Raw genomic sequence first — 26,677 nt, forward strand, 5'->3', positions numbered from 1 at the left:
CCCACTACATGCGCCAGCTTGCAGTAAAGAGATATTTTCTTCCTGCTGTACACAGCAGCTGACCTGGTTTGGGTGGAGGGTCCTGTTCTGAGGTCTTGAAGCAACTGCCCAGCGTAATCAGGTTCGTTGCTGGCTGCCTGAAGTAAGACCCTTCGGAAGGCATGTCGACATCTCTGTTGGCGTGCTGCTGCTCGCTCCATGTGACAGAGCTGTGTGTATCTGTGCTGCAGATAAGTGCAGAGCCGGGACACTCTCAAGCTTCTCGTGCTGCGCGCCTCATCTTCGGAGCTGCACAAAAGAATGGAATCAAAATTTAACTCTTCTGTACCCAGAAAAATCCACCCATATATTGAGTGAACACTGATGTGCCAAAATGATGCTTATGCAGTAAATATGCGCAGTTGGGCATGCAAAGGATGTGAATGCATTAACTATCTCTGTCAAATGGCACTTTGTTAATTCAGTGCTGTAACTTAATGCAATATTCATCTTATTCTCACTTTTGTGCACTGTGTTTGGCATGACATCTTCCAAAGGCATGAATTAGAATTGTGGAGACACAACTGACTGTAGGCAATGGAATCTGGAGCAATTCACAAGATGCCGGAGGAAGTCAGTGGGTAAGGCAGCATCAACAGAGGGAAATGGACACTCAACATTTTTGGTTGAGACCCTTCATCTGAACCAAATGAAGGGTCTTGACCCAAAACATTCCCTTTATACATGCTGCCTAAACCACCAACTTTCTCCAGCATCTGTTACAATTATTGTAATGAAGAGTTGTAATAGCAGCATCAATAGAGGGATTAATGGACAGAATCCCAAAGTTAGGTTCTCTTGTGTAGACTAGCTCAATGGATTATCATGGTAAAAGCCCAATGGTTAGGTACACTCATAGAGTCACACTTAACCGTGCTCATCAAATAAAATTATGCATTTCACACCAGGGTGACTACTGCCCTGATTTCTGGCTTAATGTATACATATTTTTCAAATAATTAAAAAACCACTGCACACCACTCATAGGAAGATACTGAATATTTGCATAAGCTCATCTCTTAAATAGATTTTGAGAAAACAGAACAACTCAAGTAAACATAGCAAATAGTTTGCATACTTCAAGATTTTACAAGAAGCAATTAGATGACCAATGTGCTAATGTGTTTTCAGTTTGGGTTGGAATAATGAATGGTGCATGGAGAGCACCTCTTCATCTGAGTAGCTGGTGAAGGAAAACATTCTTCAATATCTCTTTAAAGGATGGCATCGCCAACAATACAAGAAACCCTCAGCATACTGCAATGTTAACTCAACAACTATATTTTTTGTAATGCCCAAATCTAGCTCCTCTGAAGTATGGTGTGAGATGATAAGAATTTTATATTAATGAGGTGATGGATAAATATGCACACTGTTTAATATTATAAATTTACAGCTGTGTAATTGGAAATTTCTCAAACTTATTTTGGAAGTGGGGGGGGGGGAGAAAGCAATCCAGAAGAAAAATAAGCAGAGAAACATACTATCTTGTCAAAGTTTTACTAATTTTTAAAAAACTTTTCAGGTCTGAAAATCCAATGGTTTAAGATCACTTGTTGCTTCATTTTAAAGAGTTAAACCTGAAGCATCTTGTACATTTCCATGGTATTACATAAAATAATATTGATCACACAGTCTCTGGTTTTTGCATTTGACTATGAAACAGAAAGCTGAAGAAAACATTTCAAGTTATTTGCCATTCTATTTTACAATAACAGTGTGCACAATTGAATGATGGCGATAGTCCACATATTAGAGACAACATCACACATGACTGAAAGGCCTAATCCAGCATTTTCCAGGTTAATGGGAGGGAAGGAGAAAGCAACAGACAGCAAAGAATAGGCCTGAGGAATGTGGTAGAAAACCACATTAAGGAGGGAAGGAATAAGAGATGAAAGATGTCAAACACTAGACACAGTCCAGAATGCTTAATTTTATTTTGTGCACAAGAATCTGACTACTTTAATTTTGGCAAATATAATTGTGCTTTCCACCAACTGACATTAAAAATAAGAGGAAATACGCACCAAATTTGCACATAATATCTACGGCACTGAATTAATGAGCAGATCTTCGTAATGATCAAGTTACAGGGATAAATATTTGCCAAGAGTTTCCAGACAATTTGCCTGTTTAAATAGCAATGAACTTATAGGATTAAGAGGGCTCTTGTTAACATGTCACCTGAAAGATGATTTCTCTGAGATTCCAACATACCCCAAATATTCTGCTGAAGAGTTTGTTCCAGACTGTTATTCAAATCTTTGAAACCACAAGCTTCTATACACCAACCAAGAATGACATTTAAGCTGTCAGGAATTAAAACAAAGTGCAGAGCCTTCAGAGAAAGTAGATGTTTGAAGAGAAGTAAACATACACCAACGTTACCAAGTGGGTCTTTAAATCCAGACATTTTGGAGGACTATCAGAAAAACTACAATAAAGGTATTGTGAGTGATGACCATAAGCTTGCATAAAGTAGATTTTGTGAATCACCTTAAAGGAAGAGATCTGTAAAAAGACAAGAGTTTTGACTTGAGAAGGAAATTCCAAAGCACTAGATCTGAGCTGCTAAAAGGATAACAGTAATGATAGAGAAAAGAGATTCTGGGATGCATAAGAAGTCAGAAAAGGGGAAGCACAGCAAACTCTGGAATTTTTGAACTACAATGAAAGGAAGACTTAATATAAAAGATGAGTATATTTATAAGACACTGTTAAACCAAGAGTTAATAAGGCTCAGTGAGCACACAGACTATGTTACCTGAACTTGATATGAACTAGCTGCAGTATTGGATGAGATCAAGTTATGGAACTGATGAGCAAAAGCATGTGTGTGCCTTCCAATCGTACTCTCAATCCATCTCTGCAAACCCAATGCCATCCTGGAGATTATGCAATGGTGCTTGTAACTGGCTACTTCAACCATGTAAATATACTGTACTCTTGCTTATTTCTTTCTGCAAGTAACTTATCTACATCTTTTACTATTTAACTTTATATTTTTACTACTATTTAGAAATGCAGTCCAAAGATAACTTTAAGGACAGTTTCACAAAGTGGAGGACAAAGATGGGAACTTATACTTCAAAGTAAATTTAGTATCAAAGTCAATGTTACCATATACTACCCTTGGATTCATTCCCTCAAGGGCATTTTGATGAAAATGGAAAAAACAATTGAATTTTATGAAGAACAATACATAAACAAAGATTGACAGATAGCAACACACACAAAATGCTGGTGGAACACAACAGGTCAGGCAGCATCTATAGGGAGAAGAACTGTCGACATTTTGGGCCGAGACCCTTCGTCAGGGCCCGAAATGTCAACAGTGCTTCTCCCTATAGATGCTGCCTGACCTGCTGTGTTCCACCAGCATTTTGTGTGTATTATTTGAATTTCCAGCATCTGCAGATTTCCTCGTGTTGACAGATAGCAATTGTTCAAAAGACGACAAACTGGAAGTAAAAATAAATCTAAGAGAATGAGTTTTAAAGGGTTCTTGAAAGTGAGTCTATAGGTGGTAGAAGCAGTAGAGTAATGGTGATTGAAGTTTTCCACACCAAATCAGCAGCCAAATGTTTGAGGAGGAAAGACAAGGTGGTGCCAGTGAACCACAGTGATGTGTTATGAGTTGCTTACAAAACTTCTAAATATACCTCTTCTGAATTACTCTCACTGAAGCCTGTAATTTCCCATTCATCAAAATACCTTTGAACGGTCTTAATGAACTAGCGATTTCACGATCTTCTGGACTCGGCAATTTTAACTCTCAAGCTTGCAGATGGCACCTTTAAGTGGACAAAGGTACATCGCCATGGCTGGAGGAGAGGGAGGAGGAAAGAACTCCAAGCCAGACTGAAACATGGTGAAATCCCTCTACCTAGCATCTTGCTAGCAAATGTACAGTCAGTGGGAACAAGGTTGAGGAACTAAGGGCAAGATTGCTTAAGTGGAGAGAAATGAGGAATTGCTGTGTTCTGTGTTTCACGGAAGTATGGCTGGAAGTTTTAGTACATATTGGCACCAATGACATAGGTAGATGAGGTGAGGAGGTCCTGGAGAGAGATCTTAGGGAGCGAGATAGGAAACAGAAAAACAGGACCTCCTGTGTAGTAACCTCTGGGTTGCTGTACGTGCCACATGCCAGAGAGGGCAAGAATATGATGATTTGGCAGATGAATGCTTGGCTGAGGAACTGGTGCAGGGGTCAGGTTTCAGACTTATGAATTATTGGTAACTCTTCTAGGGAAGGTACAACCTGTACAAAAGGAACATTTTACATCTCTACTGGAGAAGGACCAATATCCTTGTGGGCAGGTTGCGAGCACAGTTTGGGAGAGTTTTAAATAATTTGGCAGGGGGCTGTGGATGCTGTTGTTGGTATAGAATTAGATGGGGTAGTGAGACTGCAAGCGAGGAGAGGCTGAAGACAGGGCAAAACTGCAGTCAACAGGATGTGTTGCAACGTAAAAGGACAAAATTGAAAGGGTGAACACAGGACTGAAGGTGTTATATTTATTTGAATGCACACAGCATATGGAATAAGGTAGACAAACAGGTAGAACAGTTATAGATTGTGGGCATCACTCGATCATGGCTGAAAGAAGATTATAGCTACGAGTTCAATGTCCAAAGATACACATTGTATCGAAAGGACAGGCAGGTAGGCAGAGGGGATGGTGTGGCTCAGTTGGTAAAAAATGAAATCAAGTCATTAGAAAGAGGTCAGAAGGCATTGAACCATTGTGGATAGAGCTAAGGAACTGCAAGGGTAAAAAGGCCCTGATGGGAGTTACATGCAGACCCCCAAAAAGTACTAAGGATGTGGTCTACAAATTACAACGAGAAATAGAAAATGTATGTCGAAAGGGCAATGTTACATTAGTCATGAGGGATTTCAACGTGCAGGAAGATTGGGAAAATCAGATTGGTGCAGGATTCCAAGAAGGGGAATTTCCAGAATGCCTGCGAGATGGCTTTTTAGAGCAGCTTGTGATTGCGCACACTAGATCAACTATTCTGGATTGGGTGTTGTGCAATGAACCAGAATTGATTAGAGCTTAATGCAAAAGTACCCTTGGGGTCAGTGATCATAATATGATCAAATTCACCCTGAAATTTGAGGAGAAGCAAAAGTCAAATGTATCAGTATTACAGTGGAGTAAAAGGAATTACAGAAGCATGAGAAAGGAGCTGACAAAAAGTGATTAGAAAGGGATACTAGCAGAGGAGATGGCAGAACAGCAATGGCTGGAATTTTTGGGAGCAATTTGGAAGACACAGGATATATACATCCCAAAGAAGCAGTACTTTAAAGGCAGGATGACACAACCATGGCTGACAAGAGAAGTCTACGCCAACATAAAAGCCAAAGAGAATATTAGAGCAAAAAATAGTTGGAAGTTAAAGGATTGGGATGCTTTTAAGAAAAGACAACTAAAAAGTCATAAAGAGGAAAAAGCTGGAATACAAAGGTAAGCTAACCAAGACTATTGAACAGGATACCACAAGTTACTTCAGGTACATAAAGTGTAAAAGAGAGGCAAAAGCAGAGATAGGGATGCTGGAGAGACAGTAAGGGGGACAAGGAAATGGAAGTTGAATAGTATACGTATTTTGCATCAGTCTTCACTGTGGAAGACACTAGCGGTATACTGGAAGTTCGAGAGAATCAGGGGCAGAAGTGTGAATTTGCCATTGCGCTGGAAACTGAAAGGTCTAAAGACAGATGTCACCTGGACCAGATGGTATCCACCCCAGGGTTCTGGAAGAGGAGGCTGAAGAGACTGTGAGGCATTGGTAATGATCTTTCAAGAATCAATTGAGTCTGGCATGGTTCTGGAGAACTGGAAAATTGCAAGTGTCACTCCATTCTGAAAGAAGGGAGAGAGGCAGAAGAAAGGAAATGAGAGGCCGTCAGTCTGACCTCAGTAGTTGGGAACATGTCGGAGTTGATTAAGGAGTGATTTCAGAGTACTTGGAGGCACATGATAAAATAGACCAAAGTCAGAATGGTTTCTTTCAGGGAAAATCTTGCCTGACAAATCTGTTGGAATTCTTTGAAGAAATAACAAGCAGAATAAACAAAGGAGAATCCGTAGATGTTCTGTACTTGGATTTTCCAAAGGTCTTTGACAAGATGCAACAAGTGAGGCTGCTTAACAAGTTAAGAGCCCATGGTATTACAGGAAAGATACTAGCATGGAGATGAGGATGAATTTCTTTAGCCACAGAATAATGAATCTGTCGAATTCATTGTCACATGTGGCTGTAGAGGCCAAGTCACATTTAATTCAGAGGCTGACAGATCCTTGATTAGTCAGGGCATGAAGGGATACGGGGAGAAAGCAGGAGATTGGGGATTGGGGGGGGGGGGGGGGCATGGATCAGCCATGATGAAACGGTGGAGCAGACTCGATGCACCAAATTACCCACTTTTGCTCCTGTATCGTATGGTCTTACGGCTCAATCCAGACACATCAGCAAAAGCCAGAGGCTTCTCAATACACAGGATGGACTGTTACGAAGGATGAACAACTCTGATGGGCAGAAGGGTGCAGAGTGGCCCATGCCCCCCCCCCCCCTTTTGGAGAATCGTAAATCGCTACTATTTCGATGCTGTTATCAAGGAAGTAAGAGAGACAAAGGAAATCTGCCAGGGCAGTTGTTATTGCTAACAGCTCATGAAAGTTAATGAGAAAGAGACACACAGCTAAGAGTTACCCAGGGTGGACCGTCTCCTAGTGACAAAAGAGGAGATTTACTGCTATTGTCTTTTGGAGAAGGATTGGTACTTTTGGAGAATTACTTGGTACTGTTCTATTCATTGAAACCCCTCAGGGGACAACCAGAGTGGGCTAGTTTGATGGGTTACATCATCCCAACCTGATTGACACCTGAGACCCCCTGAGTGGGGATAAAAGTGAGGTCTGGGGTAACACTCCTCAGACGCACCAGGAGAAACGCTACTGAGCAGCAGAAACTTACGAGACCGTGTGGGACATCGGAGACTGAACGAAAGGTCGGTAAATTTCAACTCACAGAGTTTATAGTGAGACCGGTGGGGGCTTGTGTGTGTGTCCACCCTTGCCTGGGTGACGAGTCCACCACGGAAGAACGGTCTAGCTAAAGGATGGAGGGGTTACACTTGAATGGCCACAACAATGACACATCGACGGATCAAAATCGTAAAGGTTGGCAAAGACCATAGCTGTTACTGTTTGCGCGCTCTCTTTCTCTTGTCTCTCTCTCTCTCCAACAATTGCAACACATCGACCGACAACTACCGCGGCCTGCATGAACTGAACTGAACTTTACATTTCCATCTGACAATTCATTATCCCCTAGACAATGATAGAGCTTGTTTTATTATTGATTATTATTATACCCGCACTTTTAGGTTTAGTATTGCTAACGTGTATTATCTGTATATTTGCATTGATATTGATTTGTATATTTTTACTAATAAACACTGTTGAAAATAGTACCACCAGACTCCAATGGACACTTCTATCTTTGCTGGTAAGACACCCAGTTACGGGGTATGTAACAGGACCAACATGCTGATTTGGAGAAGGCAAAAGGTGGGGATCTGTGTTTCATGATAAGATTTCTGTGGTGCCTGGACGCAGAGGTGTTGATTTGGTCACACCCTTGTACCCCCAACCTGGAAAATCTAACGATTAAATGCTGACCATTCTACTTAGCAAGACAGTTCTCCTCTGTAATCCTGGCTGCAGTTTACATAGCTCCAAAGGCCGACATTAATCAGGCACTCGAGATATTGAGTGTTGTCATCACCAAACAAGAAACAGCCCACCCTGATGCATATCAAATCATAGTTGGAGACTTCAGTCAGACTTCTTTGAAATCCCTGCCCAATTATCATTATTATATAAAATTCAAAGTAAATTTATTATCAAAGTACATATATGTCACTATACACAACCATGAGATTAACTTTCTTGTTGGCATACTCAATAAATCTATAATAGAATAGCATCTATAGTAGAATCAATGAAAGACAACACCAACTTGGGCATTCAACTAGTGTGCAAAAGACAACAAACTGAGCAAAATGCAATAAATAATAATAATAAATAACCAACAACTATCAAGAACATGAGATGAAGTGCACTTGAAAATGAGTCCATGGGTGGTGGGAACACTTCATTGATGGGGCAAGTGAAGTTACCACCTGGATTCAAAAGCCTAATGGTTGAGGAGTAATAACTGTTCCTGAACCTGGTGGTGTTAATCCTGAGGCTCCTGTACCTTCTTCCTGATGGCAGCAGTGAGAAGACAGCATGCCCTGAGTGGTGGGATCCCTAATGATAGATGCTGCTTTCCTGTGACAACACTTCAAGTAAATGTGCTCAATGGGGGAGAGGATTTTACCTGTGATCGACTGGGCCAAATCCACTACCTTTTGTAGTACTTTCCATTGAAGGGCATTAGTGTTTCCATACCAGGCTATGATACAGCTAGTCAATATACTCTCCACTACACATCTATAGAAGTTTGTCAAGGTTTTAGATGTCATGCCAAATCTTCTCAAACTTCTAAGGAAGCAGAGGCACTGCTGTGCTTTCTTTGTAATTGTCCTTTATGTGCTGGGTCTCTGCTAAGGACTGGCTCATGGATCTCTGTTTTTTTTCCCCTTTAGTCAATAATCAGCTCCTATGTCTTGCTGATATTGATGAAGAGATTGCTGTTATGGCATCAGTCAGTCAGATTTTCAATCCCTCTCCTATATACTGATTCATCACCACCTTTCATTCGACCTACGACAGTGGTGTCATCAGCAAACTTGAATATGGTATTGGAGCTGTGCTTAGCCAGTCATAAGTGTAAAGCGAGTTGAGCAGAGGGCTAAATGTAAAGCTGTGTGGCGGACCCGTACTGATGGAAATTGTGGAACAGATGTTATTGCCATTCTGAACTGACTGGGGTCTTCAAGTGAGGAAATTGAGGATTCAATTGCACAAGAAGGGATTGAGGTCATGATCTTGAAACTTTTTGACTAGTCTTGGGGGGGGGGGATGATGGTATCAAATACTGAGCTGTAGTCAATAAAGAGCATTCTAAAGCATGCTGTCTACATATTTCAGTGCTGAGTGAAGAGACAATGAGATGGTATCTGCTGTAGACCTGTTGTGATGGTAGGCAAATTGAAGTAAATCCAAGTCACTTCTCAGGCAGGAATTAATATGTTTCATCAACCTCTCAAAATACTTAATCAATATGGAAGTAAGTGCTACTGGATGATGGTCATTGAGGCAGGTTACAAGTTCTTCTTAGCCACTGGTACAGCTTTAAGCAGGTGGGTACCTCAGACTGCCAAAGCAAGGGGTTAAAGATCTCAATGAACCTTCCAACCAGTCGCCAGCACAAGTCTTTAGTAGATGGCCAGGTACCCTGTCTAGGCCGTATGCTTTTTGTATGTTTGTCCTCTTGAAAGCTGCTCACAAAGACTGAAATCACAAGATCATCATCAGGAGCAGTGGGAATTTGTGGTGGTTCCTTTGTATTTTGGTGCTAAAAATGAGCATAGAAGGCGTCGAGCTCATCTGCAAGCAAAGCTTTTTTGTCGCCTACGTTGCTTGATTTAACTTTATAAAAGGTGAAAGCATTCAAGCTCTGCCACAACTGTTGAGCATCCTTCATTGATTCCGAAATTGCAGCAGATTTAAAGTCTGTGACAACCATGGTGTATTCATTCAGTTCCAGAGATGAGTCCTTGAACACGGCCCTGTCCACAGACTCAAAGCAATCCCTTTGCCGCTCCTCTGCCTCTCACGACCTTTGCTGTCCTAATCTCTGGAGTTTTGCTCTTTAGCCTCTGCTGTATGCAAAGGACTCATCAGAGAATCTGTATGAATACACCACGGTTATGAGGGGCTTCATACAATCTGTCATTGATGAGTGTGACCTCACTAAATCATTCAGCCTTCCCCAACCAGCAGCCCTGGATGAACCATGAGATCTGGAATCTGCTAAAGGCTAGAACAGTGGCAGTCAGGTCTGGCATCTAAATAAGATACAAGAAGTTCAGGTATGATCTCTACCAAGTCACCTTACACGTGAAGTGGTAATTCTGGACCAAATTTGAATCACTGAAAGATGCTTGAAAGCTGTGGCAGGGTCTGAATGCCATTACCTCTTTGAAAGTGAAACCAAGCAACATAGGTGACAAAAAGGCTTCACTCCCAGGTGAGCTCAATACCTTCTATGCTTGCTTTGACCGGCAAAACATGGGGGAATCTTCAAGAACTCCCAGAGCCTCTGATGATCCTCTGATTTCTGAGGCTGATGTAAGAGCTTCCTTCAGGAGGGTTTTTTTTTTCAGCGTATCACACCAAACAGTCAGCCATTCTTGTCTGGCACGTGATGTCAGGATTGGTTTCCTTTCAGATTAACCGGGTCATGATGAATGTTCCTGACTCAACCCTTGTTTTCTTTATGAGCCCGAGTGGCTAGCTCAATGCTCAACCTGGCACGGATGGAAAGCACGCCGGGGGTGGCCCGACTTGGATTCGGACTCGAGAGCCTTCGCTCCGGAATCCAGCGCTGATGCCAATTGCGCCACCAGCCGGCCAGGAGGATAAACCAATGGAAAGCATGGGTACCTTGGAAAGAATGGGGTACCTGCCGACCTGCGCTTATCAACTGGCTGTAGTATTCACCAATATCTTTAACCTCTTGCTTTGGCAATCTGAGGTACCCACATGCTTCAATTATACCGGTGCCTAAGAACAATGTGGTAAACTGCAGTACAGTAGCAGTGATGAAGTGCTTTGAGAGGTTGGTGACGAAACATATTAATTCCTGCCTGAAAAGCGACTTGGATCCAATCCAATTTGCTTTAAGACCTTGGCCTCAATACCTCTTTGTGCAATTGGATCCTCGATTTTCTCACTTGCAGACCCCAGTCAGTTCAGATTGACAACAACATCTCCTCCACAATCTCCATTAGCACAAGTGCACCATAAGGCTGTGTCCTTAGCCCCATGTTCTACTCATTTTATGCTTATGACTATGAGGATAAGCACAGGTCCAATGCCATATTTAAGTTTGTTGATGATGCCTCTGTCATTGACCAAATCAAATCTGGCTGAGTGGCTGAGTGGTGTCACATCAATAACCTCTCACTCAGTGTCAGTAAGACCAAGGAGCTGATTATTGACTTGAGGAGGAAACCAGGTGAGCCAGTCCTCAAAGGGGGAATCAAAGGTGGAAAAGGTCAACAACTCCTCAGTGTTATTATTTCAGAGGATCTGTCCTGGGCCGAGCATGCTAGTGTCATTACAAAAAAAGCATGGTAGTGCCACTACTTCCTTAGAAATTTGCAAAGTTTCAGCATGACAACTAAAACTTTGACAAACTTCTATAGGTGTGTGATGGAGTATATTGACTGGTTGCAACCAGACCCCTGGTATGGAAACAACAATGCCCTTGAATGGAAAACTTACAAAAGCAGTGTTTACAGACCAGTCTGTCACGGGTAAAGCCCTCCCCACCACTGAGCACAGCTACATGGAGCTCTGTCACCGGAAAGCAGCATCCATCATCAAGGACTGCAACCACCCAGACCATGCCCTCTTCCTGCTACTGCCATGAGGAAGGTGGTACACATTCTTGAACCAGAGAGGATACCTTCACTCACCCCATAACTGAACTGTTCCCACAACCTATGGACTCACTTTCAAAGACTTTTCATCCCATGTTCTCCATAGTTATTGCTTATTTATCATTTTTTTCTTTTGTATTTGCACAGTTTGTTGTCTTTTGCACATTGGTTGCTTGTCCATCCTGTTGGATATGGCCTTTCACTGATTCTATTGTGTTTCTTGAGTTTACTGTACCCTTGTAAGAAAACTAATCTCTGGGTTATATATGGTGACATATGTACTTTGATAATAATTTTGCTTTGATCTTCATGGCTGTAGGGTAATAATTATTCATAAACATGGTGGTGTAGGAGGTAAGACACCTATACCTCTTGTCCAATGGTAAAAATAAGATGACATGGCCTGGATGGGGGCGATCCCTGATAATGGATGCTGCTTTCTTTAGGCAGCACTCTACATAAATATACTCAATGGTGTAGAGGGCTTTGCCTTCAATGGACTGGGCTGTATCAACCAGTTTCAGTTGACTTTTTGGTTCCTATGCAATGGCATTTCCATACTAAACTGTGATGCATCTAGTTATGATACACTCCACTGTATTTCTATAGAGGTTTGTCAAAGTTTTTGGTGATGTGGAATCAACACAAACTTCTAAGAAAATAAGAGGTATTGCAAGTGACTTCTTTATATTAACACCTACAGTTGCATGAAAAAGTTTGTGAACCCTTTGCAATTATCTGGTTTTCTGCATTAATTACTCATAAAATGTGGTCTGATCTTCATCTCAGTCACAATAATAGACAAACATAATTTGTCTAAACCAATAACACACAAACAATTGCACTTTTCATGTCCTTATTAAACACATGGCTTAATCATTCACAGTCCAGGATGGAAAAAAGTACGTGAACCCTTATATTTAATAACTGGTAGAAGTTCCTTTAGCAGCAATAAACTTCACCAACCTTTCCTGTAGCCGCTGATCAGACTTGCACAACAGCGAGGTGGAATTTTAGACCATGCCTCCATGTAAAACTGTTTCATTTCATCAATATTTCTGGGATGACTTGCATGAACAGCTCTCTTCAGGACATGCCACAGAATCTCAATTGGGTTAAGGTCTGGACTCTGACTTGGCCAGTCCAAAACACAAACTTTCTTCTTTTTAAACCATTCCTTTGTCGATTTACTCGTCAGACCATTGTCATATTGCATCATCTAACTTCTATTAAACTTGAAGTGGCAGACCACTACCCTGATTGCAAGCTGTCCAGGCCCTGAGGCAACAAAGCAGCCACAAACCATGATGCTCCTTCCACCATGCTTCACAGTTGGGGTGAGGTTTTGGTGTTGGTGTGCAGTCCCTTTTCCTCCAAACATAGTGGTGTATTTCTGCCAAAAACTTCTGTCTCATCTGTCCACAGAACGTTGTCCATGTTCTGAAACATCCAGGTGGTCTTTTGCAAACTTAAGACATGCAGCAATGTTTTTATTTGGAGAGCAGTGGTTTCCTCAGTGGTGTCCTTCCACGAACACCATTCTTGTTCAGTGCTTTTCTTATAGTGGACTTTAGCAGGTTCTAGAGATATCTGCGGGTCTTTTGCTGTTACATTTAGGTTCTTTTTCACATCGTTCTGCACTGCACACTGTACTTTTGGTGTGATCCTTGCAGGATGCCCACTCCTAGAGAGAGTAGCAACAGTACTGAATTTCTTCCATTTGGAGACAATTTCTCTTACTGTGGACTGATGAACACTCACATTTTTAGAAATGCTTTTGTAGCCTTTGCCAGCTTCATACAGCTCTACAATTCTTCTTCTAAGGCCCTCTGAAAGTTGTTTTGATCAATCCATGGTGTACATAAACGGATCTTTCATGAGAAGAGCAGGCCCCGTCATTAACCTGACTTGGGCGTTTTTTTTATATATACACATAGGGCAGGGAACCTCTACAAACCACACTGCCAATCCCACCTCATTTATTCAAACACCTGACTCTAAATAGTTTTTGTAGAAGGCATTAGCCCTGAGGTTCACATAATTTTTTGAACCTAGACTATGACTTTTTTTTAATGGGTGTACTCAGTATTGACGGAAAGTAGTTTATTTTTTATTAGTTTAGGCAGATTACTTTTGTCTTATTATTGTGAATTAGATGAAGATCAGAACACATTTTATGAGTAATTAATGCAGAAACCAGGTAAAAGAGTTCACAAACTATTTTTTTTTTGCAACTGTAAATGCCACTCCCAGGGCAGATCCTCTGATATGTTAACAGCAAGGAACCTAAGGCTACTGAACCTCTCTCTTCACCTCTCTTCCCCTTATGAAGATTGGCTCATGCACCACTGGCTTCTTCCTCCTGTTGTGGATAATCAGTTTTTCCCTCCTATATGCCAATTCGTCACCACTGTTGATTCAGTCAACAAAAGTGGTGTCATCAAAAAATTTAAATATGGCATTGGAGCAGTAGTTAGCCATACATTGGTCCATGAGCCAGTCCTCATAGAGCACTTATTGTTCCACCAATTCCACTACCATCAAAAATTATAGTTCTCAGCTCTTGGCCATTACGGTTGGACCTTGCTAGCAAAGTCCAATTCTCAAAAGGAAAACAAAATCCACAGAAAATAGACAGAGCTTGTTTTCAGACAATTACTGCACTGTAACTGTTGCAGCTCATCATACCAAGTCATAAAGCAGCCACCTCGAGGGTTTGCCTTCTGTGAAGATGAGTATTGGGCAAAAAGGTGGATGGAAAAATCGTGTTGAATTGCCTAAATGGTATGGTGTATTGATGAAAGGGTGTTGGGAAGAGATTGGGATTCATCCAGACCAAGAAAAGACAAATTTCATTTGCAATAAATTCTTTAAATCTGCAATGATCACATTCAATAAATATTGATTCAATTTTATCAACTGAAGAGCCAGGGTCAAGATAGCAGTTACAACAAACTGCTTTATAACGTGTGTAAACAGAATCATTAATAACTTCAGTAAATAGAACTCATAACCAAAACTATTGCAAACTTAAAAAACAAAGCAGAATTAGTTATGCCAAATCATTTTCAGCAGCAATGTTTTCAGATGTGACTGACAGAGCAATTACCTAATCATCTATATCAAGGCTAGGTCTTGCGTTGGTACTATAAACTGCTCAAAGTACTGTATTGTAGCGCCTCATTTCCTAGCGTATCCGAACCGACTCACAATTAGATAGCCTACGGGGGTTTGCGAGCACAGAGCTTTGGAGCCTCTTCGCCATGGGGGGCCGGTTGACAGAGGCTTAAAAGTGAGGCTGAAGTTTTCGAATAAAGTTTTTCCTTCGACTGCAGTTACCGACTCCGTGTCGTAATTTTAGCGCTGCTTGTAGCACACCGCTACAATTGGTGACCCCGACGGTCCAAACGATTTTTGGACCAGAAATGACCGACGCCGCCTCTGTTCATGCGGTTTCGTTGAAACTGCCGGGTTTCTGGACACAGCGCCCGGACCTATGGTTCCAGCAAGCCGAAGCCCAATTCCACGTTCGCCGGATCACCTCAGAAGACACCCGCTACTACTACGTGGTGGGCTCCCTCGACCAGGACACAGCTGCCCAGGTCGCGGAGTTCGTACAGTCGCCCCCGGCAGACGGCAAGTACACGGAATTCAAAGCCCTGCTCCTCAGGACTTTCGGACTCTCACGGCGCGAGCGGGCTGCCCGTTTACTGCACCTGGATGGCTTGGGCGACAGACCTCCATCGGCTTTAATGAATGAGATGTTGTCTCTGGCCGAGGGACACACAGGCCTCATGTTTGAGCAGGCATTCCTGGAGCAGCTGCCCGAGGACATACGCCTGCTGCTGTCCGACGCGGATTTCAGTGACCCCCGGAAGGTGGCAGCCCGGGCGGACTTGCTGTGGAACGCCAAAAAGGTGAGCGGGGCGTCCATCGCACAGATCTCCCAGCCACGCTCCCGGCAGCAAACCAGTCCAGGCCCGGCCGCAGAGCCCACTAACCCCCGGCCCAATGACCACTGGTGCTTCTACCACCAGCGGTGGGGCGCAGAAGCCCGCCGTTGCCGCCCGCCCTGCAAGTTCCCGGGAAACGCCAGGGCCAGCCGCCGCTGATGGCTACGGCGGCTGGCCATCGGGATAGCCTCCTGTATGTGTGGGATAGAAGGTCGGGACGCCGGTTTTTGGTCGATACTGGGGCTGAGATCAGCGTTTTACCTCCGACGAGTTACGACACCCGCAGCAGGGCACCGGGTCCCCCCCTGAGGGCCGCGAATGGCAGCACAGTAAGGACCTATGGCACCCGTCAGGTGCAGCTACTGTTCGGCCCCAGCCAGTTCACGTGGGACTTCACACTGGCCGCCGTAGCCCAACCGCTTCTGGGTGCGGATTTTTTGCGAGCTCACAGCCTGCTGGTTGACCTGCCCAGGAAGAGACTGGTACACGCCGAGACCTTTCAGACGTTCTCCCTGGGCGCGGCCCAGTTGCCAGCCCCTCACCTCGGCTCCATCACGCTGTCCGACAACGACTTCACCAGGGTCCTGGCGGAGTTCCCATCGGTTCTGGCACCGCAGTTCACAGCAGCCATGCCCAGGCACGGCGTACAGCACCACATCCCGACACAGGGACCACCCCTCCATGCCCGTGCTCGGCGGCTTCCCCCGGACAAGCTCCGACTGGCGAAGGAGGAGTTCCAGAGAATGGAGGAATTGGGGATCATCCGGCGGTCCGACAGCCCCTGTGCTTCCCCCCTGCACATGGTGCCCAAAGCGACGGGGGGCTGGAGACCGTGCGGCGACTACCGCAGGCTGAACGAGGCTACCACACCGGACCGCTACCCTGTGCCGCACATTCAGGACTTTGCGGCAAACCTGCACGGCGCCCGGATCTTCTCCAAGGTCGACCTTGTCCGAGGGTACCATCAAATCCCGATGCATCCTGACGACGTCCCCAAAACGGCTCTCATCACCCCGTTTGGCCTCTTCGAGTTCCTCCGCATGCCGTTCGGCCTGAAGAATGCCGCACAGACGTTCCAGCGGTTAATGGACGCGGTGGGACGGGACCTGGACTTCGCGTTCATCTATTTGGATGACATCCTCATAGCCAGCGGCAGTCGTCAGGAGCATCTGTCCCACCTCCGTCAACTCTGCGCCCGACTGAGTGAGTACGGTCTTACAATCAACCCTGCCAAATGCCAGTTCGGACTTGATACCATTGACTTCCTGGGCCACAGGATTACTAAAGACGGGGCAGCCCCTCTGCCCGCTAAGGTAGATGCGGTCCGCCACTTCCCCCGACCCACCACGATCAAAGGCCTTCAGGAATTCGTAGGTATGGTCAATTTCTACCGCCGCTTCCTCCCTTCAGCTGCCCGGATCATGCGCCCCCTGTTCGCCCTGATGTCGGGTCCGAGCAAGGACATTACCTGGGACGAGGAGTCCGCCGCCGCTTTCGTTCAAACGAAGGAAGCTTTGGCTGACGCCGCAATGCTAGTACATCCCAGAATGGACACCCCTACCGCCCTCACAGTGGACGCATCAAACACGGCAGTCGGTGGGGTGCTGGAGCAGCTCATCGCAGGTCGCTGGCAACCCCTGGCGTTTTTCAGCAAACACCTGCGGCCACCCGAGCTCAAGTACAGTGCTTTTGACCGGGAACTGTTGGCGCTCTACCTGGCAATCCGGCATTTCAGGTACTTCCTAGAAGGTCGGCCCTTCACCGCGTTCACGGACCACAAACCGCTTACCTTTGCGTTTACGAAAGCATCCGACCCCTGGTCATCCCGCCAGCAACGCCACCTGTCCTACATCTCTGAATACACAACGGATGTCCGGCACGTCTCGGGTAAGGACAATGTCGTGGCGGATGCGCTCTCTCGCCCTACCGTTCATGCCCTTTCCCAAGGGGTAGACTTTGAGGCACTGGCAGAGGCACAGCAGGTAGATGAGGAGATTCCGAGTTACAGGACTGCAGTCTCTGGTTTGCAGCTCCAGGACCTCCCCGTGGGCCCAGGTAAGAGGACCCTACTCTGTGACGTCGCCACCGACCAGCCCCGTCCGGTCGTCCCCGCAGCCTGGCGGCGACGTGTTTTCGACTCCATTCATAACTTGGCTCATCCCTCCATCCGGACAACTGTCCGGCTGGTTTCCAGCAGGTTCGTTTGGCACGGTCTCCGCAAACAGGTCAGTGAATGGGCCAGAACGTGCATGCACTGCCAGACGGCCAAGGTTCAGCGGCACACCAAAGCCCCACCGCAGCAGTTCCATCCCGCCCACCGGCGTTTCGACCACATTCATGTGGATATCGTGGGCCCCCTGCCAGTGTCGCGCAGAGCGCGTTACCTCCTGACTATCGTGGACCGGTTCACAAGATGGCCAGAGGCGGTCCCGCTCACCGACACCACCTCCGAATCTTGCGCCCGAGCCCTGCTCGCCACCTGGATATCCCGCTTTGGTGTACCAGCCCACATTACCTCCGACAGAGGCGCCCAGTTCACCTCCAGCCTGTGGTCAGCTATGGCCAGCCTTTTGGGGACTCAGCTGCACCACACCACTGCCTACCACCCACAGTCGAACGGGCTAGTGGAGCGTTTCCACCGTCACCTGAAGTCGGCCCTCATGGCCCACCTGCGAGGAGCCAACTGGGCGGACGAGCTTCCCTGGGTCCTTCTCGGCATCCGCACAGCGCCCAAGGACGACCTGCACGCCTCGTCGGCCGAGTTGGTATACGGCGCGCCCCTGGCCGTCCCCGGGGAGTTCCTACCAGCCCCGAGGGGGCAAGAGGAAGAACCCGCTGCAGTCCTGGGCAGACTTCGCGAGAAGCTCGGTAACTTGGCCCCCATACCCACTTCACAGCATGGGCGGCACCCGACCTGCGTACCCAAAGACCTACGGAACTGTAAGTTTGTGTTTGTACGAAGGGGCGGGCATCGGCCACCGCTGCAGCGGCCATACGAGGGGCCGTTTACGGTGCTCCGGAACAACGGGTCCACGTTCGTGCTGGACGTTGGGGGGAAGGAGGAGGTTTTCACGGTGGACCGCCTCAAGCCGGCCCATGTGGACCTGGCGCAACCGGCCGAGTTTCCGGCGCCTCGGCGCAGAGGCCGACCTCCCAAGCAGGTTCTGGCCCAGGCTGTGGACATTGGGGGGTGTATCGCCGGTTCTGGGGGGGGGGGTTATGTAGCGCCTCATTTCCTAGCGTATCCGAACCGACTCACAATTAGATAGCCTACGGGGGTTTGCGAGCACAGAGCTTTGGAGCCTCTTCGCCATGGGGGGCCGGTTGACAGAGGCTTAAAAGTGAGGCTGAAGTTTTCGAATAAAGTTTTTCCTTCGACTGCAGTTACCGACTCCGTGTCGTAATTTTAGCGCTGCTTGTAGCACACCGCTACAGTATAATGTTATGGCAGGCCAGTTGTTCAATAGTTCTTCAGTTGATACAGTGGATGGCCATATTCCTGTACATTTTCTCCACTATCTCAAGCTGTGATGGCACCATCAGGAATCCTTTGACTTGCACTCCAAGGTCCCATGTTCCTGAATATCATTCTAGGGTCTTTGTATTCACTGCTCTCACATATCTCAGCCATTCACCAGTAACACTTGCAACACCATGGCTTGAATTAAAGATATCAGCTCAGGGTTAGACAGTGAGCCTATGGCACATGCTTTGGCATGTTTCTTAGATTAATTTTCTGTGGCAAACAAGAGAAAATCTGCAGATGCAGGCAATTCAAGCAACACACACACACAAAATGTTAGAGGAACTCAGGAGGTCAGGCAGCATCTATGGAAAAGAGTACAGACAATGTTTTAGGCAGAGACCCTTCAGCAGGACTGAACGGTCCTGTGGTTTGTGTTCATCCTTTGCAGTCCATATAGCATACAAGCATTTAAACATTTGACAGCACCCTCCTTGGTTTAGTTAAGGAAATTACTTGCATTTAAAAAGCACACTTCAAGAGTATTTTACTGTGAATTAATTAATTTTGAAAAATGTCATTATTGTGGTGATTACAGTTGTGGCAGGTAGTTGATACACAGAATAGTCTTACCTACCACAATGATTGAATGACACTGTGCTTGGTTTATAAATAGTTTGGTTTAGCAATAAACCAGGAGAACTACTTTCTGCTGGATGAACGATAACTCAGCTGGCTTACAAATGGTGCCATGGGGACTCTCTACTATTGTCAGGGGACGGGTGGAGTTTGTTTAATATTCCATCTGGATCAGTGCAATGTCTTCTCCGTATGGTACAGAAACATCATCCAGATTGTGATTGAGTCTCTAGTTGCGACTTCAACCCACAATTTTCTGCATCAGGACACCTACTTAGAATAAGTTATCAGTGCATGACTACAGTTTCTGCAATTGTAGGACAAGCATCATAGTAATGCAATACTTTTCTAGAGATTGTATTTGGGTACTTATGTGAAACATCTGCAGGAGAAAATCTCCAAAGACAAATTGAAAGCTTTTGTTAATCAATTTGCAGAAACAGTTAAGCAGTCTTTGGCCTTTTGAAAACAACTTAATGGCAATGCTTCCATGTCTATACATAACACAATGGACAATAGGTCAAAGCAGACCCACAACTGGATGCAATTTTGACAAACATTAGGATATAAAAATATTATAACCATTTGTTATTATGTTTGGTAGTCAAAATAATAATCAGAAGCCAATAAGACCAGTTTCTGAAGCCCATTATCAAATTACAATGTCTTAGTTCCTGACAGTTTGTAAGTCAGACTGCAGTCCCAGATCCCTTCATATATAATTTATGAAGAGAGTTAAGATTTAAAAAAAATGGAAGCAATTGTCATTCGAGCAAACATAATCATGCCATGGCTTGCTGACCAAGTGTATTTCTGACCATTTCATTGATCTTGCCACCTACTATAACTAGTGAGTGCTATATGGTGAAGAAACTGTTATGTGTCAGTCTAGGGTAGTTAGCAGCACTTTTCCTTCTGGGTTTGAAAGCTGCAAGTTTGAGTTGGAAGTCTTTGCTGAAACTCATAATCAAGACAGACACAGATAACCCATGACAGCAAGGTTAAATAAAATCTCAAGAAAGCAAAGATATAGAATGTAGCCATTGAGAGGAATATCAACCTCAGATCAAGTCAGGTTCTTCAACTGATGTTAAAGGCCTCCAACCTTTATAGTTACATTCTGCTTCAGTGTGCCTGCAGTAGAATTTTGGTCAACCGATAGCAAAAGAGCATTTTACACTCGTTATGCACCTATGCATGTCCAGCATACCCATGTACAACAGTAATATTTTACATAGGCATTGGCATGTGACCCTATGATCTAAACCTCCAAATACGAAAATTTGAACCCTGATACATGGTCTTTGATTATACAGTGGTATGCAAAAGTTTGGGCACACCTGGTCAAAATTTCTGTTACTGTGAATAGCTAAGCGAGTAAAATTTGACCTGATATCCAAAAGGCAGAAAGTTAAAAATGACACATTTCTTTAATATTTTAAGCAAGATGGGGGACGTCACGTGATGACATAGGATCGAGATGTGGAAATCCAGTTCTCCCATAAAAAACCAGTAAAATAATGTTTAAGTGAAGAAAAGTTAGTAAATACTTTAAAAAAATTACTTATAAACTACTCAGGATTGTCTTAAGATATGTCTCCTAAACAGAAGCAAAAGAAAACTACTACTTTGAAGAATACACAAGTTGGAAAAGAATCAAGGCCGGCTGCCATGAAGGAGCCTCGGGCTCAAGTGCATTTTACCTCTGGCGATACAGAATAGGAAACTGCGGCAACATCAACCATTTCCAAAAAAAAGAGCAACAGGAATTGTGCATGCGTGAAGGAAGGGGCATGCGCAAACACAAGCAACCCAAACTACAAATCCCAGCTATGATCAGAACTGAAAGTGAAAGTGAATATGAGGTGGAATCAGATTCTCTGGATAAATCAGACGAAGATGAAGAGACAAACAAAGAAGAGCAACAGGAAGAGGTTGGAGGTGATATTGGAGACATAGAAAAATCTTTGGTGCAAATAATGCATGAATTAAAAGCACTGAAAGTCATAAAAAAGATATTAAAAATATGAAGATTATGTTTGATAAAATGATGAAAAGACAAGAGAAAATGGACAAGAAAATTAAAAACTTGGAAGAAACAACAGGAGACGCCATTGATAGAGTGAATAAAATGGAAGATAATATTTCTGCCTGGACATTAGAAAGAAAACGGTTGTTGGAAAAAGTGGATGTACTTGAAAATTTTAGCAGACGAAATAATATTAAGATTGTTGGACTTAAAGAAGGTATAGAGGGAGAGGATCCAATAATTTTTTTTCAAAAATGGATTCTGGAAATGGAAGAAGGAACCCAGTTAATTGAAATTGAAAGGGCTCACAGAGCCTTAAGATCAAGACCTCAAGTTGATCAAAACCCACGATCAATCTTGATAAAATGCTTAAGATATCAAGATAAAGATCCTGAAGGCAGCTGTCCAACGTGCCAGAAAGAGAAACGGGCCATTGACGATAGAAGGGAAAACAGTTCTTTTCCATCCTAATATAAGTTATGACCTTTTGAAGAGAAAGAAGGAATTTAACCCAGCAAAAAAATTTGTATGGGAAAAAGGTTATAAATTTATATTGCGCCACCTGCAACCCTGATAATTTTTTTGGATGACGGATAAAGAAGATCTTTTACTGATTATCGGGATGCGGAAGAATTTGCACAAGAACTCCCAAATATTCGCTAACCACAGCCAAAGATTTAAAAGTGAAACGAATTAAAGACGAAGACAGGGACAGTGAATGGAGTTGATGGATGTTTAAGGACAGAAGAATATTTAAATATAATCTTAATGATACAGGGGGAGAAAGGTAAAAATTTGAGAAATATTAATCGAGAGTAGTGATATTATTATTTTTTCTCTTATACTTTTTTATGTTACAGGGGAGCTGGGGGAACTTCGGATCGATTGCTACGGGACTCACGTGTGTAATCATGGCGATTGCCATGACCCGTACAATGGAGGGGGGTAATGTTGTGTTTTTTTTATTATTTACAACATTAGTAGGGGGGTATTTTGTTATTTTTTTCTTTATAATCTATTTTTCTTTAATGTTTCTTTCTTTGCCTGGACAATCGGGGGGAGACACATAGCAACACGGAGAATTTTAAAAAGATTCTCCAAGGTACTATGAAAGTTGAAAAGTTAGGTATTACTATAGACTGGAGTAACCCTGTTAAAAATAATGACTAATTTACTGAATTTTTAAAGTTTTAATGTTAATGGGCTTAATGGACTGGTGAAAAGAAAAAGAATTTTAACATACATTAAGAAAATGAAAATAGATATAGCTTTTAGCTGCATTCCACTTGAAAAAATTACTTATAATTTAAGAGATAAATATGAAATATTTCTGAAAATTTTGCGCCCTTATTTACAAAAGATAGGATTAAATATATAGGTGCTCCGAAGATAAAATTATTGGTTATTTGGGGAAAGAAATAAATATATATACTAAGGCTATTATGAACTCCATGGAGCATGTGGGGATCTTCCGATATCCAGGCATTCTTTCTTTCTTTTTTTCTCTCTTTCTGCAGGAATATGTTAGGGGTGAGGGGTTAAGGGGAGGGGGGGGGAAGGTTTGATAATTTTTTTTCCTTCTGTAACCATTTGAAAATTCAATTAAAAAAATTAATTTTTTTTAAGCAAGATTACTGTTTTATTTCCATCTTTTACAATTTCAAAATAACAAAAAAGGAAAAGGGCCTGAAGCAAAAGTTTGGGCATGCTGCATGGTTAGTACTTAGTAACATCCCCTTTGGCAAGTATCACAGCTTATAAACGCTTTCTGTAGCCAGCTAGAGTCTTTCAGTTCTTGTTTGGGGGATTTTCACCCATTCTTCCCTGCAAAAGGCTTCTAGTTCTGTGAGATTCTTGGGCGGTCTTGAATGCACTGCTCTTTTAAGGTCTATTCACAGATTTTCGATGATGTTTAGGTCAGGGGGCTGTGAGGGCCATGGCAACCTTTAGCTTGGGCCTCTTGAGGTAGTCCATTGTGGATTTTGAGGTGTGTTTAGGATTTTCCTGTTGTAGAAGCCATCCTCTTTTCATCTTCAGCTTTTTTACAGACGGTGTGATGTTTGCTTCCAGAATTTGCTGGTATTTTATTGAATTCATTCTTCCCTCTACCAGTGAAATGTTCCCCGTACCACTGGCAGCAACACAAGCCCAAAACATAATCGATCCACCCCCGTGCTTAACAGTTGGAGAGGTGTTCTTTTCATGAAATTCTGCACCCTTTTTTCTCCAAACATACCTTTGCTCTTTGTGGCCAAAAAGACCTATTTGAACTTCATCAGTCCACAGGGCTTGTTTCCAAAATGTATCAGGTTTGTTTACATGTTCCTTTTCAAACTTCTGACGCTGAATTTTTGTGGTGAGTACGCAGGAAAGGTTTTCTTCTGATGATTCTTCGATGAAGGTCATATTTGTACAGATGTCGCTATACAGTAGAACAGTGCACCACCACTCCAGAGTCTGCTAAATCTTCCCGAAGGTCTTTTGCAGTTAAACGGGGGTTTTGATTTGCCTTTCTAGCAATTGAAAACTCGGAAAGTTTTCTTGGTCTTCTGGACCTCAACTTGACTTTCACTGTTCCTGTTAATTGCCATTTCTTATTTACGAACTGAGGAAACGGCTACCTGAAAACTCTTTGCTATATTCTTATAGCTTTCTCCTGCTTTGTGGGCATCATTTATTTTAATTTTCAGAGTGCTTGGCAGCTGCTTAGAGGAGCCCATTGCTGCTAATTGTTGGGACAAGGTTTGAGGAGTCAGGGTATTTATAAAGCTTTGAAATTTGCATCACCTGGCCTTTCCTAATGATGACTGTGAACAAGCCATAGCCCTAACAAGCTAATTAAGTCTGAGACCTTGGTACAATTTATCAGAGAACTCAAATCTCCTGGGGTGCCCAAACTTTTGCATGCCACTGTATATTTATATCTACCTGATCAATCACTCAAGATTGAAAAATACCCACTTCAGTTTGGGGGTTCTGATTTATTATATACAAAATACATACGCCTAATAGTATGTTTATGTATAATGTATATACAGTGCCCTGAAAAAGTATTCAGCCCCCAACCCTCTGTACTCATACAGTAAATGAGTACTACAAACAGGGATTTTGATCAATTTAACTGAAAATTTTAACGTGAATCACATGCTCCTTTTCCACAGTACAGCCCAAAAAAACAGGAAAAATTTAAGGAATGATAAATTAAAAATTCAAAAACTGAAATGCCAGCAATTCAGAAGTATTCATCCCCTTTGCTCAGTACTTTGTTGAACCACCTCTCACAGCCATTACAGCCAGTAATCTTTCTTGGATGTCCCTATTAGCTTCGCACAACATGATGGAACAAGATTTGTCCATTCTTCCTTGCAAAGTTGCTCAAGTTGAGGTCTTTCCAGAGATATTTAATCCAGTTAAGATCAGGCCAAACATATTTCTTAGTGTTGAGGCCAAAGATATCCACTTTAGTCTCATCTGACTAGAGACCTTCTTCTACATCTTCATAGTATCTTCTAAGTGACACTTTGCAAAGTCAAGGATATGCTTTTTTTTAGCGGTATGTGTGGAGTAAATCTAACACTGTGCATCAGCCAGGTAACAACATCCCTCCTGTAAAGTATGGTGGAGGTAGCATCATGCAATGGGAATGCTTTTCAGCAGCAGGCACTGGAAATCTGGTAAGGATTTATGGGAAGATGAATGTAGCTAAGTACAGAGAGATCCTAATTGCAAACATGCTAGTCTCGATCATAAAGCTTAAACTGGGGAGGCTATTTTGTCTTTCAGTAAGACAATGACCAAAAGCACACTGCCCGAGCAACCATGGAATAGCTTCAGATGAAGAAAAATGTTGTCCCAGTGGTCCAGTCAGAAACATGACCTTAAGCCGATTGATTATCTACAGCGAGACCTCAAAGTTGCTGACCACTGCCACTCCCCAACTAACCTGGCACAACCTGAGCAACTTGGCAAGGAGAAATGAGCAAATCTTGCTGCGTCACATTGTGCAAAGCTAATAGAGACTTATCTAAAAGGACTACTGACTGTAATTGCTTTGGGAGGTGGTTCAACTAAATGCTGAGCAAAGGGGATGAATACTTTTGAACTGCTGATATTTCAGTTTTTGCATTTTTCATGCTTTATAATCTTCATTTTTGTTGGGGAGCTCTACTGTGAAAAAAAGCATGTGATTCACAAAAAAAAATTCCCAGTTAAATCATTGGTTATAATACTCAATTATGTGAACAAAGGGTTGCGGGCTGAATACACTTTCAAAGCACTGTAAATAAAAGAAAACATTCTGATATGGTATCAAGAAATTTTCCAATTTCTGATCTGCACCCAACTTTTCTTTTTATTTAGAGATTCTCATGGTGATATGCCCACCAGCTCAACAAGTCCACATCGTCCTATTATACCCATGTAACCAATTAACCTATTAACTGTACGTCTTTGGAATGTGAAGGAAACCGGAGCACCCTTTGGAAACCGAATGTAAAGAAAACCAAAGTACCCTTTGGAAACCCATGCAGATGCAGGAAGAACATACAAACTCCTTATAGATAGCAGTGGGAATTGATTTCCAGCATCTCGTGTAGAACCTTGTGTCTCTTTCTAAAGACTGAATAGGTTGGACTTAACTGTAAAGAAGGCTGAAGGGTAACCAAAAAAATGCTTCCATAACTATAAAGAGGATAGATAAGCTAAATGTCAAGTCGTTCTCGTGTTGCTACAGCAGACTAAGTGACTGAAGAGAGACAAAAAAACGGACGTCATTTCTAATTAAAACGAAATTAAAAAGAAAACAGTCATCAAAAAATTCAGGGGAAAAAAAACATTCTGTGGCAATAGTGTGCCAGGTCACACAGATGAACAGAACAAATACACTTAACAGGAAGACAAGAAGCTAGAAAAGTACA

At 43.3% G+C, this 26,677-nt stretch overlaps 1 protein-coding gene across 2 annotated transcripts in view; it reads right to left on the minus strand.

Annotated features, from left to right (window-relative positions):
- ino80db (INO80 complex subunit Db) overlaps positions 1 to 26,677 on the minus strand; it is a 128,250-nt gene that overhangs the window by 40,130 nt on the left and 61,443 nt on the right. For both annotated transcript variants that reach the window (XM_059967331.1, XM_059967332.1), the window contains exon 5: positions 64 to 288. In XM_059967331.1, coding sequence (XP_059823314.1) covers positions 64 to 288 — 225 coding nt within the window. The remainder of the gene's footprint in view (positions 1 to 63; positions 289 to 26,677) is intronic.

This window comes from Hypanus sabinus, chromosome 4 (genome assembly GCF_030144855.1).
Source record: "Hypanus sabinus isolate sHypSab1 chromosome 4, sHypSab1.hap1, whole genome shotgun sequence".
NCBI lineage: Eukaryota > Metazoa > Chordata > Chondrichthyes > Myliobatiformes > Dasyatidae > Hypanus > Hypanus sabinus.